Below are 19,992 nucleotides of genomic sequence, written 5' to 3'. Positions count from 1 at the left end.
TCCTTGCAGAGCAGATGAACTCACTTCTGCCACCCTGCCTGGCAGTTCATTCCATCCGCGTCACAGCTCTGTCTGCAGCACTGACAGCTCCAGCTCCCCCAGTCAGGTCCCTGGCTGAGGACATTTCCTCACATCTGGGCTGAACCACCCCAGCTGTGGCACCAGCCCAGCTCTGACCTGCCACAAGGAAACCTGGTACCAAGTGTCCAAGAGCCCATGTGTGCAAAGGCTTTGAATCAGAGCACAGACATGACATGGCCAAAGATTGATGAATGTCTCTCTAGACCTAGGAGTATAAAACCAGGATAAAATGCATGAACTCATTCAACTGAAGATATTCCTCCTTCAGCTTGGAGGAATTAGATCCTTTGCTGTAATCTTCCTGGTGTCCTGTCTAATGATGGGACAAGAAAAGTTGATTCTCATAGTAATTCATTGTTTAATACAAAGACGACAATGATGTGTCTCTGAAGAGGAGAGAGAATCAACATCACTGATTAATTGAGGTTGTTTGAAAGGATGTGCTCCTAGAGCCCCAGGGACACCTGGAGGAGTCCAGAGGGGACAGAGAAAGGGATATCATGGGCTGCTCCTGTGCTGCTGAGCTGGGCTGGGCTCCTGGGACACAGGGAGCTCATGGCAGTGGCAGCACTGCAGAGAGACAGCTCTGCCCAGGAGCAGCTCCTCTGCAAAGCACAGCAGGGCTGAGGGCTCTGCCTGCAGCACCGAGGGCACAGGAGCCAGGCATAGAGAGGGGAAAGGCAATGTGGGGGGTTGGTTGCTGAGGGCTCACTGAGAGACAAATCTTCACATTTCTAACATGGTAAGTCTCTGGCTGTAGGACAATGCAGCTGCATTTCTTGGGGGATCTCCTAAAGATGATACATCCCACAATTTACAGGGTCTGTCAGGTCTCTCTCACAGTTTTTCTCATGTAGAGGACAAGAACATGGTCCAGACCAGCGCTTCGCTGCTGCACTGTCAGAGGAACAGGGCAAGATGGCAGCTTCTGCTGAGGGTGATTGCAGGGGGAGCACCTAGGGGTGCCCAGGGCTGTCCTGCAGAGCAGGGTCCCTGCACCCCAGGGCTGTGCCGGGCAGGGACTCTGCCGCCTGCCAGGGTCAGCGCTCAGCCTGCCCGGGAGATCCCACGGCAGCAGCTGTGGGTGGAAGGAGCGACCCCCGGCAGGGCAGGCAGGGAGCTTGTGGGGTTGAAGGGGGCTGTGTGGGTCAGGGCTGCTCAGAGCTCCAGATCCCCCCACAGACATGGCAGAGGGTCCTTCTGACCAACAACATCGAGACAGCAACAGCTGCAAGGGAAGGAGTCTGTGCTTTCAGTTTTCCACTCTTGCTCGTCTGGGTGTGCAGTGGAGATGGGGATTTATTTCTCTCATTGGAGCAGACACTGAGACCCCAGGTCTCGTTAGGACTTGTCTGAGCTGCTCCTGAGCCCCTGCACACACAGAGCTGCCCCTTGGCAGTGCCAGGAGGTGTGAGCAGGACAGAGCTGAGCACACAGCGGGTGGGACGGGGTCTGTGACACTGACAGGGAGCAGACCCAGGGACAGAGACACAGCTGCAGGCAGCACAGACATGGGCAGGGAGAAGGAGGTGGACCAGAAATGCTGGGGAGGGGATTCAGGACCCCCCTGCAATCCCCTGTAGTGCAGACACATTTCCCAGTGCAACCCCTGGTCTCCTCTCCTCCCCAGCAGACCCTCTGCCCCAAAGCCATGGGGTCCAGGTCACAAGTCTCCACCTCAGCAGCTGGACCTCCAGGTGAAGGGGTCCTGGAACGTGGTACACAAAAAAGGTGCTAAAAGTACTTGCTCTACAGTGTCATTATGTGAGTGGCAGCAGCACAGCTGGGTCAGGAGAAGGTTCCACAGCATGCCCGTTTGCCTTTCTGTCCTTGCTATATTTTCTGGTAGCACTGCAGTGTCCTTCCCTGTTTCTCCACCTGTCCCTAGTGCTCTTGCTCTCTGGGGTTGGGGTGGGAGTGTGGGTTAGTTTTTGTTCTGACACCAGCTCAGAGGGTCTTGCCCCAGAGCTGTGTTCATGGAAACTAAATGCCCAAACTCCATTTTAAACTGTGATGAACTCTTTTCTTCAGTTGGTAGAAACAGAATGAGCGGAAACATCCCTCCATCAGGGAGGGGGTTTTCCATGAGAAACAGCATGTTTATTTTCCTCAGAGAAGTCTCCCCTGATATGCCACTGTCTTTTCCTCCTTGCACAGGTCCTCATGCCCACAGGCAGCAAATGCCCAACATCAGCTCCATCACCCAGTTCCTCCTCCTGCCGTTCACAGACACATGGGAGCTGCAGCTCTTGCACTTCTGGCTCTTCCTGGGCATCTACCTGGCTGCCCTCCTGGGCAATGGCCTCATCATCACCACCATAGCCTGGGACCAGCACCTGCACACCCCCATGTACTTCTTCCTGCTCAACCTCGCCCTCCTCGACCTGGGCTGCATCTCCACCACTGTCCCCAGATCCATGGCCAATTCCCTCTGGGACACTAGGACCATCTCCTTTTTGGGATGTGTTGCCCAAGTCTTTCTGTTTGTCTTTTTTTTTTCAGGAGAGTATTGTCTTCTCACCATCATGTCCTACGACCGCTACGTTGCCATCTGCAAACCCCTGCACTACAGGACCCTCCTGGGCAGCAGAGCTTGTGTCCACATGGCAGCAGCTGCCTGGGCCACTGGGTTTCTCTATTCTCTGCTGCACACGGCCAATACATTTTCACTGCCCCTGTGCAAGGGCAATGCCCTGGGCCAGTTCTTCTGTGAAATCCCCCAGATCCTCAAGCTCTCCTGCTCACACTCCTATCTCAGGGAACTTGGGCTTATTGTGGTTAGTGCCTGTTTAGGATTTGGGTGTTTTGTGTTCATTGTGGTGTCCTATGTGCAGATCTTCAGGGCCGTGCTGAGGATCCCCTCTGAGCAGGGACGGCACAAAGCCTTTTCCACCTGCCTCCCTCACCTGGCCGTGGTCTCCCTGTTCCTCAGCACTGCCATGTTTGCCAACCTGAAGCCCTCCTCCATCTCCTCCCCATGGCTGGACCTGGTGGTGTCTGTTCTGTACTCGGTGGTTCCTCCAGCAGTGAACCCCCTCATCTACAGCATGAGGAACCAGCAGCTCAAGGATGCTCTGTGGAAACTCATATCCTAGTGTTTTCTGAAGCAATAAACTGCCCATCTTCTTCTATATAGGAGTTTTAATGTAGCTAATTACAAGCCCAGCCTGTCAACTGGATTTTCTGGTGTTTTTGTGGTTTTCTTATTGTGATAATGTTGTCATCCCCTTTCTAATTCACTGTTGGCTTTTCTTTTATAACTGTTGGCTGCTTAAATGAGCAGCAGTGCTCTCCTTGTCTCTAAACAGAATAAAGGGCTGTTTAGCGACTTGTTTTTCGGTATATCTTTCCTGCAAGGGCTTTTTGGAGCTGCAGAGACAGTTCCTGTGCGTGGGTGGAGGGGAAAACAGCTCTTCCATGTCAGCCCTGCCAGGGAGCACCAGCGCTTGTTCTTCCAGAGCTGTTCTGGTTCCACTCCCACACTCTCCTTCTCATCCCTTGTGTTGGTGCAAGGCCTGAGTGCTCTGGCAGCTTGGTCACCGTCCTGCTGTGTGTCAGTCCTGTGAGCACAGGCAGGGACAGGCAATGGGCACTGCTGTGACAGAGCTGGCCTCATAACAGCCTTTCCAGGAAGAAAGATGATCTCCTATGGGCAATACACGATGGGTTATATCTTCAAGCATATGCTTACGATAGTGTCCCACAGATTCAAACACCAGTGTACAGCTGAACAGCGTGTGTGTGCAGGGCTGGCACACAGCAGTGTCCTCTCACAGCCAGGCTCCTGCCAGAGACCTGCAGGACCAGCAGAGCAGGGGCTGGGCTGTGCCCCTGTTCACTGGACACCCCACAGAATCTGCCCTAGGGCATCGTCATGGACGGGCCCCTCTCAACCACCATTTCTAGCCCTGACTTCTCTCCCCAGCTCACAGAGATTGTTCTTCCCTCCATGGAATGACACTGAATGACTAGGTCAGCAGTCCATGTCTGCATTGTACAGATGAGATGTGAGCACGCACATCCTGGATGTGAGGTGAGATGTACCCAGGAGCACAAACAACATCAGCTATTCCTGGGGGTTCCATGAAAGCCTGTGGGACAGACAGTGTCTTGAGGTCACTTCATGTTGGCAGAATCATCCTATGGGAAACTGCCTGAATGCAGCACTGGGTTGTGCTTCCTTTAACTGAGATCCCCGTGTCCATTCCTCATGATGTGGGACATGTCAGATGAGTGCAGAGCAGGTGACACACCACAGGGCTGAGGTGCCTCCCGTCTTTTGGAAGTGGCACCAGGAGGCCAGAGGGAAACCAAGAGTACGGCCTCTATGTGCAACAGGGAAAGATTCCGTCTCTGAACACCCCTGGGTGCAGAAGGAGTTCACGAGGCCAGCTCAGACTTGGATGGCAGACAGAACTTGATATTTCTGTGTGTGACTCCAAGAACAAACCTCAGTGGCTTGGTGATATTCATCTCAGCTGCTGGAACGGCTCATTGCAAGTGTTCCTGTCTGCTACATCACCCTTGCCCATGATCCTGGGTTGTGCTCTCAAAAGTACCAGAGCACTCAGAGAGGTTCTGGGGTCCTTGGAAAAGCAGACATCTGACCCAACTTCAAGAAGGGCTCTTTATTAAAATCCAGCCATTTTCCTCAAGAGGAGCTGCTCCTCCACCTGGTTTAGCGCCAGCAGCACAGGGCTCTCAGGGTCCATCGAGATCTTGACCGCTTCCATGAAGAGCACACGATGACAATGGTCTCAGTTGCCAGGGAGCAGATGGAGGGTTCGCTGTCCTCCTCCAAGGGCTGAAGGGCTGCAACAGAAAGAAGCAGAGCCCAGATGAGCTCCCATGGCTGCAGAGACCCCCCAGGCATCCCCTCCCGACCACGCTCCCTACTCACCGCTGCAGATCTCAGACAGACTCTCCTTGCTTGGGTCTCTCAGGTGCCGCACAGCCAGCCCTGGGCACAGAGTTCCGTCAGCCCCTGCTCCCTCCCCTCATCAGGGCTGACCCCAGGGGAGAGCAGGAGCCGAGATGCTGGGACTGAGCGAGGCGGCCACCACGGCCACCTGCGTGGGCAGGGCTGGGAGGGGAGGCCAAGGCCCTGCCCGGGGCAGCCGGTGCTCTGGCAGCCACAGGGCTGCTCCTTGTGCCAGGACAGCGGCGGGGACTGGGGCCAGGCTGCTGAAAGAGGGACCCAGCGGCTGTGACTCACCAATGAACCTCACGGCCGCCTCTCGCAAGCTGGCCTGAGCATCCCTCAGGTATGGCAGGCTCAGGCTCAAGAGCTCTTGAGCTCTGCTCCTGTCCCGCTCCAGCTGGAGAGAGCACAAGGGTGTGAGCACATCACTGTCCCTCCCCAGCTGGCCGGACCAGTCCCTCCCCACAACAACACACATTCCCCTTCCCCCCCGGCCATCCCCGTGTTCCAGCCAGGAGCACTGTGGGGCTGAGAGAGAGACACAGGCTGAGGGGTCCCAGGGGTGCTGAGAGCCCTCCCTCCCGCTGGCTGCGGGGCAGAGGGAAGAGCCCCTGGGGGCTCTATTCTTGACGACAGGGAACAAGGATGCAGCTCGGGGCTGCAGCAGGACAGGCGAGGCACATCTGCAGAGCCCACAGCACAGACATGTGGGGCAGCCCTGTCCAGCCTGGGCCCTGGGCCTTGGGGGTTGTCCTCACCAAGCTCTCTCCAATCCGCCATGTCTGCTCTGTCTGCACCAGGTGTTTGAGCTGTTTCCACCTGAGCAGTTCTGCGGCACCGAGGAGGGCTTCCCTGGCAACCTACGGAACAGCAGAAGCTGGGAGATGGCACCACGTTCTGGGGCAGGAGACCTGGTGTCCCCCTGCTCTGGGCTTTGTTCCTGGGGTGATTCTGCCCTTAGGGACCGGGGACATGCCCTGGCCCAAGCGCCCAGGGGTCTCTTCCCTGCATCACTGCTCGGCTTTGAAATCTGTACCTTGGCCACACTCAGCACTTGGTCACTCATGCGGAAGAAGAGAGGGAGCAGGCCAAGTCGCACTGTGTTCTTCATCTCCCTCTTGTCGTTCCACACCACCATCTTCATCAGGTCTCTGAAGAGGCTGATGGAGCTCGCTCTCAGCTGGCTCAGCTCCTGGGAGGGAGCAGCACAGTAGGACCTGAGCACCAGCAGCTCTCTGCCCACGGGGAGCAGAAGCTCCTGCATGGCTGATGGGAGGGGAGATGCTCCAGGGCGGCATTGTGCACACTGCAGTTGTGGCCAGATCTGTGGCCCTGGGTGCGTGAAGGGCCACTCAAGGGACTTGCTCAGGCAGTGCCTGTGCCTCAAAACGCCGTCCCAGCATCCCCCAGCAGCCATGGTGGGGAGGAGCTGTGGGAGCAGCTGGCAGGGAGAAGCTGGGCTGGGCTGCAGAACGCAGAAACCATCCCACAAGAGCCCCAGGGAGAAAGGAGAGAAGCCCCTACTTTGAGTGGCTGGGCAGAAGGGCAGCTGTCATTGTCCAGTGCCCACCCGCGGGGCTCAGGCTTATACATCAGCCTTATACATCAGCCTTACGTCATCAAAGAAGGGCAGGAGAAATTCTGCCAGCAGCACAGCGATGGGACTGGCCTCCTCCCTCTCCAGCTGAGCCATCACGTTTCTGAAGACCACCAGAGCCTTCATCCTGATGGCCTTATTGCCATACTGCAGGACCCACATCAGGTCTGGCAGCATGACCTTCATCTTTCTGGCCTGTATGAAGAAGAGAGTTGCCCTTTTGGGACCAGGTCCATGTGTGGAGAGCTCCCCAGGCAGCCCCCAGGCCCCACCATGGCAGGGAGGGCCTTTGGAGCAGGCACCCCAGCGCCTGACTGCCAGCCAAGGCCAAGCCCAAACCCACTGCCCCGGCCCTTGGCTGCCACCATGGCTGCCCTTGGCGACACCCTACTCACCATCTCGTCTCTCTGTGACAGCGTCATCATGCCCCTGAGCAACAGGGAGAGCACCGTTGGCCTTCGTTGCCTCAGAAACCTCATAACTAGGTACATTGGAGCAAACTCCTCCTCTTGCAGATCACTGCTGGCCAGTATCTGAAAGCAAGCCAGCAGTGAGTGACCGGCAGAGCTGCTGGGGCTTCTGGCACCATGCAGCTCCTGGGGCACCAGGAGCTTCTTCCAGTAACTCACAGCCAAGCGAAGGATGGCGGTGTCCTCCCGGTGTGTATACAGGACCCTATAGTGCCGGTCCCGGAGTTGGATGTGCAGCTCCTTCAACACGTTCTGCAGGGTCTGGGGCACGGAGAACATCACCTCCCACAGTGCCAGGGCAGTGCTGCAAGAGAGCGCTCTGTCAGCAGGGCAGCCTGGGCCACAGCAGCGTGTCTGGGCTCCACGCTGCAGGACGCCTGGGATGCCCTGGGCAGCAGCAGAGGCTGAGCTGGTGCTCCCGTGGGGCTGGCAGGAGCACAGTGGGGGGCTCTGGGCTGTCTTGCTCAGCTGTGGCTGCTGCGGGCCTGGCTGACCCCCAGCGCTGGAAAGCGTGGTGGGATGGAGGGTCCTGCTCCTCGGGGGTGTCCTGCAGGATTCCTTGGCGCTGGCAGCCAGGGTGTCTCCGGGCCCCTTTCCCCACAGGGAACAAGGCCTCATGGCTTTTGGGGCCGGTACCTGTCTCCTGGTGGTGCGATTGTCAGCAGCGTCGACACCACCTCCCCAGGGCACTTGTCAGCCAGGGGGACAATTAGGGTCTCAACACTCTGTTGGGCTGGTGCCGTGCTGATGCACTCCAGGGTTTTATAGATGCAGCTCGTGATCTTTGGCACCTGGAGGAGACACAGGTGAGGATGGTGCTGCCACTGGAGTGCAGCCATTTCCTCAGCTTTCCTTGCCATCCCTCTCTGCCACCTTCATGTGGCTTCATTTTACTGGGATTTGAGAGGAAGAGATGGATGGAAGGAGGAACAAGGCCTGACAGGGCCGAAGGGCAGGACAATCCAGCCAAAGGCCACTTACATCCACCAGCCAGAAATCGCAGTCTCTCTTGACCATGTCCAGCATGTTTCTGGCCGCCTCCTTGCCAAAGGTGCTGGAGTCGCTCATGGCCTCGATGAACACCAGGACTATGTCTGTTTTCTCGGAAGGCTGGAGGTATTCTGTAAAGAGCTAAGGGAGGAAGGGAGGCAGCAAAGCCAAGTCACACCGAGTGCCCCGGTGCTGCTGCGTAGCCAGGCAGTGCCAGCAGCCCTGCAGAGACACCCGGCAGTGCTGCGGCAGTGCCCGCAGCAAAGCTGGCAGCAGGGGCAGCAGTGACTGCTGGGGAGGAGGAGAAGAGAGGCCCAGGGAGAGGGAGGAGGGTTGGGGTCCTGGGCACAGGCTGCTGGCCCTGCCATGAACCTGGGGTTGCTGGTGGCCAGCAGGACTGGGGCTGCTGCTGGGACACTGGAGAGCAGCCCTCGCATCGTCCCTGCTTGGGGACAGCAGGAACCCTCTCAGCAGGGACAGGGAGGCCACGCCAGCCCCCTGATTGTGGAGGCCTTTGTTCACACGAGTCCCCTGCTGGTGCCACCAACAAGAGTGCCAGCAGGAGCTCTTTACCATGACGTCGGGTTTTAGCCAATCCTCAGAGGAGCTGTCGGGATCTTCCAAGTGGGGCTGTCGTGCTTGATTCCTCCTGTCTGAACAGCAGGGAAACAGAGAGAACTCAGTAAAGCACAGCAGCTTTGTCAGCAAGCTTCCCAAAGCACCCCGAGATCTGCCCTCGTGATGGCAGGGCGTAAGTGGGCAAGGAGAATTCTGGAGGGCATCAGGAACAGCTTCTTGCTACAAGCACTGGAAGCTCTAGCCAGGAGGACTCAGAGATAGACCTGCTCTTCACTGGCAGGAAAACCATGGCTTTGGGTCATGGCAATCAGCTGTATGTTTGGGTCTGGGAACCACAGAACAGCGGGCTTCAGGATCCCGAAAGGAGGGAGGAAGGAGAGCAGCAGAGAACAGATCCCAGACTTTGGGAGAGGGCTCAGCTGCTGCAGCAAAATGGCAGCTGGGATGCTACGGGAAGCAGCTGGGAAGGACAAAGGAGGTGAGGAACAGAAGCAGACCCATTGGGAGATGTCTGTGTGTAGAGGAATTGAGCCCAACACAACTTCTCTTACTGTTTTGTCCAGCCAAGAAGACAGAAAGGTGCTGCACTGCATCTCGAGCCAGAGTTCTTGCCTCTTCCCAGGAATGTTGGAAAAGGAGGAGATGCCCCAGCAGCTGTCCCAGCTCAGGGATCTGGATGTCTCTATAGCTGACAGGGCCGTGTATGTCTGTCCTAGAGCGGCACCAGGCCTGGGCGAGGGAGACAGAACAGCAGGAGGGTTGAGGGCAGGCGGCTTTGCCAAAGCCCTGAACCCAAGCGCGTGTCCAGGGCTCCGTGGGCAGGCAGGACTGTCCAGGGCCATGCCGGTCACAGCTCCCAAAGCAGCTGGGTGGGCAACAGCCCCGCGTGGGGAGAGCTGCAGGCTGCTCTGGGGTGCAGGGATGGGCAAACGGTCTGGCCGGAGGGTGCCTGGCTCCTTACCCCCAGTGTGGGATTGTCAGCCAACATGAAGCTCAGCCCCTCAATCCTCCCCACGGTCCTCTGCCGCACATGTTCTCTCTCGGAGCTGCTCAAAGTCAAGAGCATCTGGGAAGAGAGAAGCTGCTGGTGAGCACTGGGAGCCGCCACCACTCCAGCAGAAGCAGCACCGCTCAACTCTTGTGCTGGACTGGCCCACTCCATTAAGGGTTCCCCAGGACTTGACCAAAGCCTGTAGCGAGGCTCTTGCCCTGGGGTCCCTGGCAGGCTTGGGGCACATGCCCCAGGCCAGCCCTGTGGCCAGGCAGGAAGGCAGATGCCACCCTCTGCGGCCACTGTGCTGCGGAAGAGCCTGGAGGGCAGCCCCTGGTTCCCCGGGGAGGTGGGCACCCTCCCGGCAGCGCTCTCTGCACGGCACGGGGTGGGACTGTCCGCTCCACAGTGGACACCCTGTCCCCCAGGGTGAGGAACAGCCCTTGCGAAGCCCAGACTTTGCACATCCAGACCTGGAAGATATTGTGCAGCAGGTCACTGACTCTGGAGGCACGAGAGTTGAGAAGAAACGCCTGCAGCATGTTGTCCATGGACCGCATGGTCTGCAAGAACACAACGGGTTGTGGTCGTGTTTCCTGCCACCCCTCTCACTCCCAGGAGACTGATCTGAACTCCCAGCACTGAAGGACGACTCCCGCACTGCTGCGCTGTGCCCAGGAGAGACCCGGGGCAAACAATCTGCTCTGGGCAGAGCAGCCTGTGAAACTGGACATGGCCAGGCCCACAGGCAGGGGACGAAGGGATGAGGGTGGGACAGCAGACCTGAGACCCTGCCCTGCCTTGGATCTCTGGTTCTATCATGGCACGGGGTGGTTGGGGAGCAGACAGAGGGACCGGGGGCTCCTGTAGCTCACGCAGCACTTACTTCTAAGTAGAGGTAACGGTCCATGTCCTCCACTTCTGGTGGAAGCGCGAAGACACTGGAGAAGCAGGCTTGGAGCAGCCGTGTCTCCTTGCCCTCCAGCACCCTCTCCACTGCGCTGCAAAGAGAGAGAGCAGCCAGCCGCACGCTGGTACCTGGAGCAGCGCCTCGAGGCCTCGTGCAGGCGGCCCCGAGAGGGATGGGCAGGTACCTCAGCTCAGCAATGGCACGCATGGCGATCTGCCGCAGCGCCGTGCGCAGTTGGTCCCTGGGCTCCTCTTCCAGCAGCACCTGCAGAGCACAGCCAGGATGGGACCTGCAGCTGCCAGCACCCAGCGCCACCAGCCCCCGGCCCTGCCCAACGCTGTCCTCACAGGGTGCCGGTGCCGCAGTCCTCGACCCCTTCCCCAGAGCCGCCGGGTATCCCCTCACCTCGATATTCTCTGCCAGCTTGTATCTCCGGCAGAAGACATCCAGGCCCCTTGGCGAGCAGTGGCGCCTGCTGGTGTCACACAGGTCACGGATGTCCATAAGAAACCCAATCTTGTGGCTTTCCTCCTGGCAGCCGGGGAGCAGAGAGGCAAACAGGGAGCGTGAGATGGGGACACGCGGCCAGCGGCACCGCAGCATGGGGGTGCAGTGCCCATTAGAGACCTGGGAGCAGCAGCTCTGCCCAGCCTGCACCCTCCAGCACTCCACAGCAGAGCCCCTGTCAGCAGATGCCAGCACAGCCGCCTTTAAAGCGGCCGCGGTTACCTTTTCTGGGCTGCTGAGAAAGGACACGATGGAGTCCATGTATCCCCTTAGAAGTCCATTCACAGGTAACGCATCGGCATCTAATAAAGGGGGAGAGCAGGGAGGGCTGCAGAGAGGGTTTGCAGGCAGGACAGAGCAGAAGGAGATCTGCCCCCCATACAGCCGCACGCCTGCTGCCCCGGCACAGTCTCCCCGTGCATGTCAGGGCTGCAGGGTGCCCGGCAGACGGGCTGTGATGCTGGAGCCAGGCAGGACGGGGAAAGCCCCCAGTGCAGCGGGTGAGGAACTCGCTTCAGACGGGCAGGAAAGGTCCCCGTCCCGCAGCACGGCTGCCTCCTGCCCGCCCAGCTGCCTCTTGCTGCCCGTGCCCTGCAGCAGGAGCTGGGTCCCCTCTGCCCGCAGAGGCTGTGCTGGGGCCGGCTCCCAGCTCCGAGCAGCCCTGGGCTTCAGGCAGCATCCTGGCCAACACCTGCGGAACCCCCCTGCCAGCGTGCAGGGAAACGTGATCCTGGTGTTGAGCAGGGAGCGCTCGCTGGCCCCCACCCTGCCCAGACAATCAGGGCCCCTCACTCACCCATCTCCAGGTCCTGGGCCATGCACAGCTCCTGGGGCTCTGCTGGAGAGCTGCTCTCCTGGGGAGCCCTGTCCTCCTCCAGGGCCACCACGGGGCAGGTGAGGTGTTTGTCTGCCATCTCGTGGGTTTGGGGAAAGAGGTATGGGTGAGGAATGGGGAAGACTTGGTGAAACACCACGAGTCTGCCAAGGGCAGCCGGGAAAGACGTGGGCTGCACTTGGGGAGTCCTCAGCACAAGTCTGCCGGGGGCAGAGGGGAGTCTGCCAGGGGCAGCTAAAGTGAGGGTGTGGTTGGACTCGATGATCTTAAAGGTTCACTTCCAACCAAAAAGATTCTCTAATTCTCAAACTCAATGAAAGACGTGGGCTACGCTCGGGGGCTCTCGCCAGCTCCGTGCTCGCACCCTGTCTCGTCACCGTCCTGCCGGACAGTGTGGGCTGGGGCTGCAGCTGCGCTGAGCACAGGCAGGGCAGTGGGTGTCACAATGTGAGGTCACAAAGGGCCCCACTGTGACCCTGCGCCTGGGGAGCGAGGGGCAGCATGTCCCGTTGGGAGGAACAGGCCAGTTCAGCCCTGGGCACCTGGGTGCTCTCAGGTGTCTCCAAGTCCCCCTTTGGCCTCATGTCCCCTCGGGACTGCCCTGTTGCCCTGTGGTATGTTCCAGAGCCCAGTGTTCACCTGACTGGCTGATCTGAACAGCAGTGAAGCTGCTCCTTTAGTGGGTTTGTAGAGATTTCTAGGGAACTCCAAGGGTGGGCAGCAAAGGGGATGGGCTTTGTGTGCTGTCTCACCGCTTACAGAAGCTCTCAGTGGCTTGAGGATAAACTGATAATATGACCAAGTGACAAACTGTTGGAGCGGGCAGAGCACAAAAGGAGGAATCCAGGTGGTGGGGGGTGAAAAAGGTGGAAAGGCTGAGGTACTAAATGCCTTCTTCACCTCAGTCTTTAACAGTCAGAACAGTTGTGCTCCAGGTACCCGGCCCCTGGAAGCAGAAGGCAGACATGGGGAGCAGAGTGAAGCCCCAATGATCCAAGGGGAAATGGTTGGCAACCTGCTACACCACTTGGAAACCCACAAGTCTGTGGGGCCAGATGGGATACACCCGAGGGTTCTGAGGGAACTGGCAGAGGGGATCACTGAGCCACTTTCCATTATTTATCTGCAGGAGGACAAGAGACACAGAGAATATCGCTGCTTTCCCTTATTAAATTCATCAGTGGCCACACAGTGACTTTGTTTCTTGTTTAACTGTTCCTGCAGTAGTAACAGCTCATTATGGGGCCCTTGAATTGCCTTACAGGTCTGGGCTGAGTTTTGATCTGGACTGTTGCTGTGCTTGGAGGCTGCTGTCCTTGCAGAGCAGATGAACTCACTTCTGCCACCCTGCCTGGCAGTTCATTCCATCCATGTCACAGCTCTGTCTGCAGCACTGACAGCTCCAGCTCCCCCAATCAGGTCCCTGGCTGAGGACATTGCCTCACATCTGGGCTGAACCACCCCAGCTGTGGCACCAGCCCAGCTCTGACCTGCCACAAGGAAACCTGGTACCAAGTGTCCAAGAGCCCATGTGTGCAAAGGCTTTGAATCAGAGCACAGACATGACATGGCCAAAGATTGATGAATGTCTCTCTAGACCTGGGAGTATAAAACCAGAATAAAATTACTAAATCCATTCAACTGAAGATATTCCTCCTTCAGCTTGGAGAAATTAGATCCTTTGCTGTAACCTTCCTGGTGTCCTGTCTAATGATGGGACAAGAAGAGATGATTTTCATACCAGTTTATTTTCTAAGAGGAAGAATATAATGCTGGCAAGAAGCATCTGTGCAGAGGAGAGAGAATCAACATCACTGATTACTTGAAGCTGTTTGAAAGGTTGTGTCCCCGGAGCCCCAGGGACACCTGGAGGGAGCCCAGAGGGGACAGAGAAAGGGACATCATGGGCTGCTCCTGTGCTGCTGAGCTGGGCTGGGCTCCTGGGACACAGGGAGCTCATGGCAGTGGCAGCGCTGCAGAGAGACAGCTCTGCCCAGGAGCAGCTCCTCTGCACACGCAGCAGGGCTGAGGGCTCTGCCTGCAGCACCGAGGGCACAGGAGACAGGCAGAGAGAGGTTAAAGACAACATGGGGTGGAGGATGCTGAGAGATCACTGGGAGACAAATCTTCACAGCCCTGAAAAGAGTAAGTCTCTGGCCATAGCCCAATTCAGCTGCAGTTCCTGGAGAGATGCTAAAGCTGGAACATTCCACAAGCTGTGGAGGGACGTTGCAGTTTCTCCAGTGTAGAGAAAACATGTTATATAGAGGTGAGTTTCTCTGCTGCACCTTCAGAGGGACATTTCTAATGGGCTTTTTCAAGGAGAAGGTAAAGGAAGGGGTTACAGTAAAGCTAAGGAGCTTTCCCAAGTCCTTATTTTCAATTTCTTTCTCTTGGGGAATTTGAGAGGAGAAATGGAAGAGTAGCTCTCATACTTGAACAAATCACTGAGACCACTCAGCTGTAACTACAAGCAGTTAGTAGGTCTGATAGGAACCTCCTGATGAGCCTTCATCCACTCCTCTGCCCATGGACAGATGCAGCATCGCCTTTGCTGGACCCAGCAGGATCACCCACCTGTCTTTGTTTTCAACCTGCAAACAGGAAGATGCTCCCAAGCAGTGCCCTGCAAACAGGCAGGTGTCTGTAGGGCCAGGGTGAGGGCACAGAGTTTGGGATGGGGTCTGTGAGCACTGACAGGGAAAAGACATGGGACAGGGAATCACCTCCCAGGAGGAAAATCTCCTGGCAGCAGGGACATGATCTGGGAAGGAGGAGAAAAACCAGAGCTCTTGTGGGAGGGAGGATGTAGAAATCTCTGATTGATCCCCTGCAGTGCAGATCCCTCCTGTGAGCAGCCCCCTGGCCTCCTGTCCCACCCAGCAAAGCCTCTGCCCTCAGGGCTGGGGGCTCCAAGGCATGAAGCAGCTCCTGTGCAGCCAGAGCTCCAGTTCCTCTGCAGAGCACAGGGGCTGAGAGCAGCTGCCCGGTAGTGTTGGTGTCTGGGAGGTGGCTGCACAGCTGGGGAAGGGTGACGCTGTCTGAGTGCCCGGCTGCCTCTGCCCTGGCCTCTCTCACCCCCACCCTCACCGCATTTTCCTTCTTGCTCCCCTGCTCTGGGTCACAGCTGTTGGGATCTTGTTCTTGCTGTCAGCCTCTCTGGGGATGGCAGTTTCAGCTGCAGAGTCACAGCCTGATCTTGTGGGTCCTTTCCTGCAGGTGTGTCCATGGGCACAAGTGTCCCAGCTTTGCTCTGACCTGTGGAGTGTGGGCAATGAAGTCTGTAGGGTTGAATCTCCCTGAATGAAATGCCATCATTCGGACACTTGGCTATCTGCATGAGGTTTCCATCCCAGCTGTGAGCTCCCCTCCGGGATGCAAACCCATCCTACAGCATCTTTGTGTTATCTGAAAGTCTCAAGGAGAAGCACAGAAATGGTGTGACAGACAAAATGCTGTTTGGTTTGTGAAATGAGCTACTTGTTCCTTGGGCTAAATGTGGGCTGCTGAGACCTTAGAAAACAGTGAGATGTGTAGTGGTCTGAGGTGGATCCCTCTGCTCTCAGCAGTGTCTGGTGGCTTTTCAGGGTAACATGGGAGTGTGATCACCCTCCATCTCAGAAAGTGCCAGCCCAGGGCAGCTGGAGCAAGACAGAGGGACAGACCAGGTCCCCTCACTCTGCACTGACCCACAGGCACCCTCTTGCCTTGCAGGACTCACTCTGTTCTCCCTGAGTGCAGCAGAAATGCTGAGGGTTTCTGACACCCAAGAACATTCCCCAGGGTGAGAGGGGAGAAGGAGCTGTAAAAAACCCCAAACCTCTCAAACTGCCTTCTGCCATCTCATTTCCTTATCCCTGGGAGTGCAGATGCTGACAGGTATTTCTGGACCAGGAGCAGCTTCATGTGACAAAGCTGAACCCCAGGACTGTTCCCTGCCCCCCGTTCCCATGACCCCACTGCTGCAGAGCAGGGCTGACTCCTCGGCAGCCAGCGGGCACAGGCCCTGCTCCTCACGGCACCTCCAGCCAGCACCACCCAGGGCTCAGACATGGAGCTGAGGGAAGGTCTCGAAAAGGACAAGGGGGGTGTGGAGCAGGGGGAGGGTGTATGAGAAATGATTTTGACTCTGCTCAGAGAAGCCTCCCCTAATGTCTCACTGTCTTTTCCTTCTGTAACAGTGCCCTATGCTTGGAGGTAGCAAATGTCCAACAGCAGCTCCATCACCCAGTTCCTCCTCCTGCCGTTCACAGACACACGGGAGCTGCAGCTCTTGCACTTCTGGCTCTTCCTGGGCATCTACCTGGCTGCCCTCCTGGGCAACGGCCTCATCATCACCACCATAGCCTGGGACCAGCACCTGCACACCCCCATGTACTTCTTCCTGCTCAACCTCTCCGTCATTGACCTGGGCTACATCTCCACCACTGTCCCTAAGTCCATGGCCAATTGCCTCTGGAACACCAGGGCCATCTCCTACACAGGATGTGCTGCCCAAGTGTTTCTGGTTGTCTTTTTAGCTTCAGCAGAGTATTGGCTCCTCACCATCATGGCCTATGACCGCTACGTTGCCATCTGCAAATCCCTGCACTACGGGACCCTCCTGGGCAGCAGAGCTTGTGTCCACATGGCAGCAGCTGCCTGGGCCACTGGGTTCCTCTATTCTCTGCTGCACACGGCCAATACATTTTCACTGCCCCTGTGCAAGGGCAATGCCCTGGGCCAGTTCTTCTGTGAAATCCCCCAGATCCTCAAGCTCTCCTGCTCAGACACCTACCTCAGGGAAGTTTGGTTTCTGGTGGTTTCTTTCTTAGTAGTCTTCAGCTGTTTTGTTTTCATTTTTTTCTCCTATGTACAGATCTTGAGGGCCGTGCTGAGGATCCCCTCTGAGCAGGGACGGCACAAAGCCTTTTCCACCTGCCTCCCTCACCTGGCCGTGGTCTCCCTGTTCCTCAGCACTGTCATGTTTGCCTGTCTGAAGCCCCCGTCCATCTCCTCCCCATGGCTGGACCTGGTGGTGTCTGTTCTGTATTCAGTGGTGCCTCCAGCAGTGAACCCCCTCATCTACAGCATGAGGAGCCAGGAGATCAAGGATTCAGTGTGGCAACTAATGAATGGCTGTTTTATGAAGCAATAAACTGCCCAGAATCTTCTGCATAGCATACATAATGTAAATCATTTTCTCACTGAGTGGTTGTGCCCATGTCCACTGGACACCCTAGAGAACCTGCTGCAGGTCAATCATCATGGACCAGCCCCTCAGAACCACCATTTCCAGCATTGGCTTTTCACTTCAGCTTGAAGAGGTTCTTTGACCCTCCCTGGCATCACAACTATTGAGTAGGTCAGATGTGGATGTTTGCATTGTGTAGACAAGATGTAAACAAACGCACGAAGTGCTTCTGAGGTGATGAACCCAAGTGAGCAGAAACACCATCAGCTATTCCTTGGGGTTCCATGAAGGTCAGTGGGACAGACAGCATCTTGATGTGACTTCATGTTGAGAGTAACATCCTTTAGGGAACCACCTGAATGTAGCACTGGGATGTGCTTCCTGGAACTGAAGTTCCCATGTCCATTCTTTATGCCATGGGGCATCTCATGTAAGTGCAGAGAAGGGTGACAAATGGCAGGGCTGAGGTGCCTCCCAGCCTCCTGGAGTGGCAGGAGGAGGTCAGAGAGACACAGTGACTCCTGCACCTGTGTGTACAAGGGAAACACTCTGTCTCTCAACATCCATGGGTGCATAAGGAGTCCATGGTGAGGTTACTTTTCTCCGGTCAGGCTAAAGACCACAAGAAGTCTGATGGGTTGGGGTCCCTGCCTGCAGAGCAGTTTCTGAGATAGTCGAGCTTTCCATGATAGTGGGAAGAGGCTGGAGAGAGGAGAAAAATAATAACTGAAAAGGACAACTTGGGAGGTGCATTCTGGATATCAGGAGGAAGAAACGTCAGTGGAAGGGCAGTGCTGCGGTGCAGGAGGTCACCCAGAGGCAGTCGGGATCAGCCCGTGGCTTTGTGTCTCAACAAACAGCCAGTGAGGGTGCAGTGAATGAGGCACGGACTCTCGGGAAGGTGCAATGAGACACATTTATTACAAACTCAGGCTTGCATTTATACTTGCTATGATTCTTGCTCAAGCATTTGCTGATTTGCAAAGTGAGTCATTACATAAACGATGTATTTTGTGTTCCCACCAAAGTTACTGCCATAAACACAGGTTTTGTCTGTCATAAGCTATCCCTCTGTCCTTGATGTATCAATCCTGTATCAGCCCCTCTGTTCTTGATGTATCTGCAGCATACGGTACTTGCTGCTTGTATTTTTCCACTAGTGCTCGTTCTCACACTGTCGACTCTCGCAGTTTCTCACAGGCCCGATCTTAGCACACTGCCACATCTCCCCTTTGTGTTTAATAAGTGCATAGCCATAGCAGTATGTAATTGCATAGCTATTACCTGATTAAACCTTTTTTCAATCATTTGTTGTAACTAGATGTCTCTTTAAGACCATTTAAAAACCCAGTTGGAGATTCCTTACAATCCTGTTTAATCTCAGAAAGTTTTAGCATATTTATAGCTTTAGGTATAGTGTGTCTAATCCTGTATAAAATCCGCTGTCAATAACAATTCAGCCTGTTGCTAGATTTAAGAATGTTATGATTCCACCCTGGATCAACCAAGGGACAATTTTGATCTAAGTTCCCTGTATATTCCCTGACAATATCTGCCCTATACAATAGTGTTTCAATCTCTTTCCCTGATTATCCTGTTCAAGGGTCAAAACAAACAGATCTGAAGGGGATAAATATAATGCCTATGTATCCTTATTTATTGTGTAATATACATTATGCAATAGGCAATATATGATTTAAAATACACTTCTTATGATATATTACATATAAGGCATTACTATACTACACATCACAAAGTATACCCACCTAGATCTGTGCAGCATATTCATATTATTTACAGTGGCCTCCATTGATTAGAAAATTCAAACAGATTCTCCCTGGTTGCTGTTCCCCAGGGAGTCAAACAATCTCTTTCCAACGTCACAAAATACAACCCGGGACGGGGAGGGGATTCCTTCCGAATCCCTCCTATCGATTACCCACTACCTATTTCACGATCACAATAACAGACGATTGGTGAACTGTAAGTATTGGACTGGAAAATCACCAAAGACACAAGTAACAACAGCAACAAATCACTAAAGACGCAAACAACGATACAATTACTAATGCATGAACAACAAAGTCACTAAAGGTACCTTTATCAAATTACTGTTTTCTTGTTTTTCTCTTTTATTTAGTGTTTTATCATTTTTCTCTTATTTCCTTACTTTTCTTTTTATTTTTTTTTCTTTTCTTTTTCCATTTTTTAAAGTTACCCAAGTTACCAAAGCTTCCAAAATGCAAAGGCCCAATGCACTGGTATCCCTCCGAAAGACAGACAAGTTCCACATGTGTCACTTGGGTCACCCAAGTATCGATAACCAAAATGCAAAGACTCAATGCGCTGGCAATAAAACCACGATAGCTACTCACTCACCCCCTTCCCTCGAAAGGGAAAGGAGAAACTTGCATTGAGATAAACACAGTTTAATAAAATAACAAAATACTAATACACTACTAGTAAATATATATATAATATAGCGATAAAAGCTACACAGTGCAATTCCTCACAAACTCTGTCTGCACACAACCAGTCCCAGGAAGCAGCACCCTGGTCCCAACAGCTGATCCCAAAGAGAGAAAAAACGCAGAAAAGCGCAGAGGCCTCTCCAAAATGGCAAAAGGCCAAATCAAACGTCCTGAACTGAACTCCCCTGGCTCCCATAAAAAAACTAAGGAAGAACTCACAAGAAAAATAAAAGAGCCCAAGAGCAAAAACGCCCGAGAGAGAGAGGCTGGAAGATCCCAACTCTCCTAAAGATGAAGCGTGAGGCTAATGGGATGGAACACTCTCATTGGTCAGCCTGGATGTCAGTCAAGCTCTGCCCCGTCCCTCCCCACTTCCTCGATGCTGCACACCTGTGGGCAGAGCACTCAGAGTGTCCTTGGCTCTCAGACCAGAGCAATTACAAAGATCAACTCTGTGCTGGGCTGTT

At 55.2% G+C, this 19,992-nt stretch overlaps 1 protein-coding gene and 1 long non-coding RNA gene across 2 annotated transcripts in view; one reads left to right on the top strand and one right to left on the bottom strand.

The window, feature by feature from the left end:
* LOC309452486 overlaps positions 1-19,992 on the bottom strand; it is a 231,305-nt gene that overhangs the window by 19,588 nt on the left and 191,725 nt on the right. The window lies entirely within an intron of this gene.
* On the top strand, positions 2,262-3,176 carry LOC309452489 (olfactory receptor 14I1-like; the record flags this gene model as incomplete). Its single annotated transcript, XM_082077114.1, has 1 exon — positions 2,262-3,176. The coding sequence occupies one exon, from the start codon at positions 2,262-2,264 to the stop codon at positions 3,174-3,176; it is 915 nt and encodes a 304-aa protein (XP_081933240.1).

Source organism: Streptopelia decaocto, assembly GCF_964273445.1.
Source record: "Streptopelia decaocto genome assembly, contig: HAP1_SCAFFOLD_102, whole genome shotgun sequence".
Taxonomy (NCBI): Eukaryota; Metazoa; Chordata; class Aves; order Columbiformes; family Columbidae; genus Streptopelia; species Streptopelia decaocto.
This window is presented reverse-complemented; position numbering and strand designations above follow the sequence as displayed.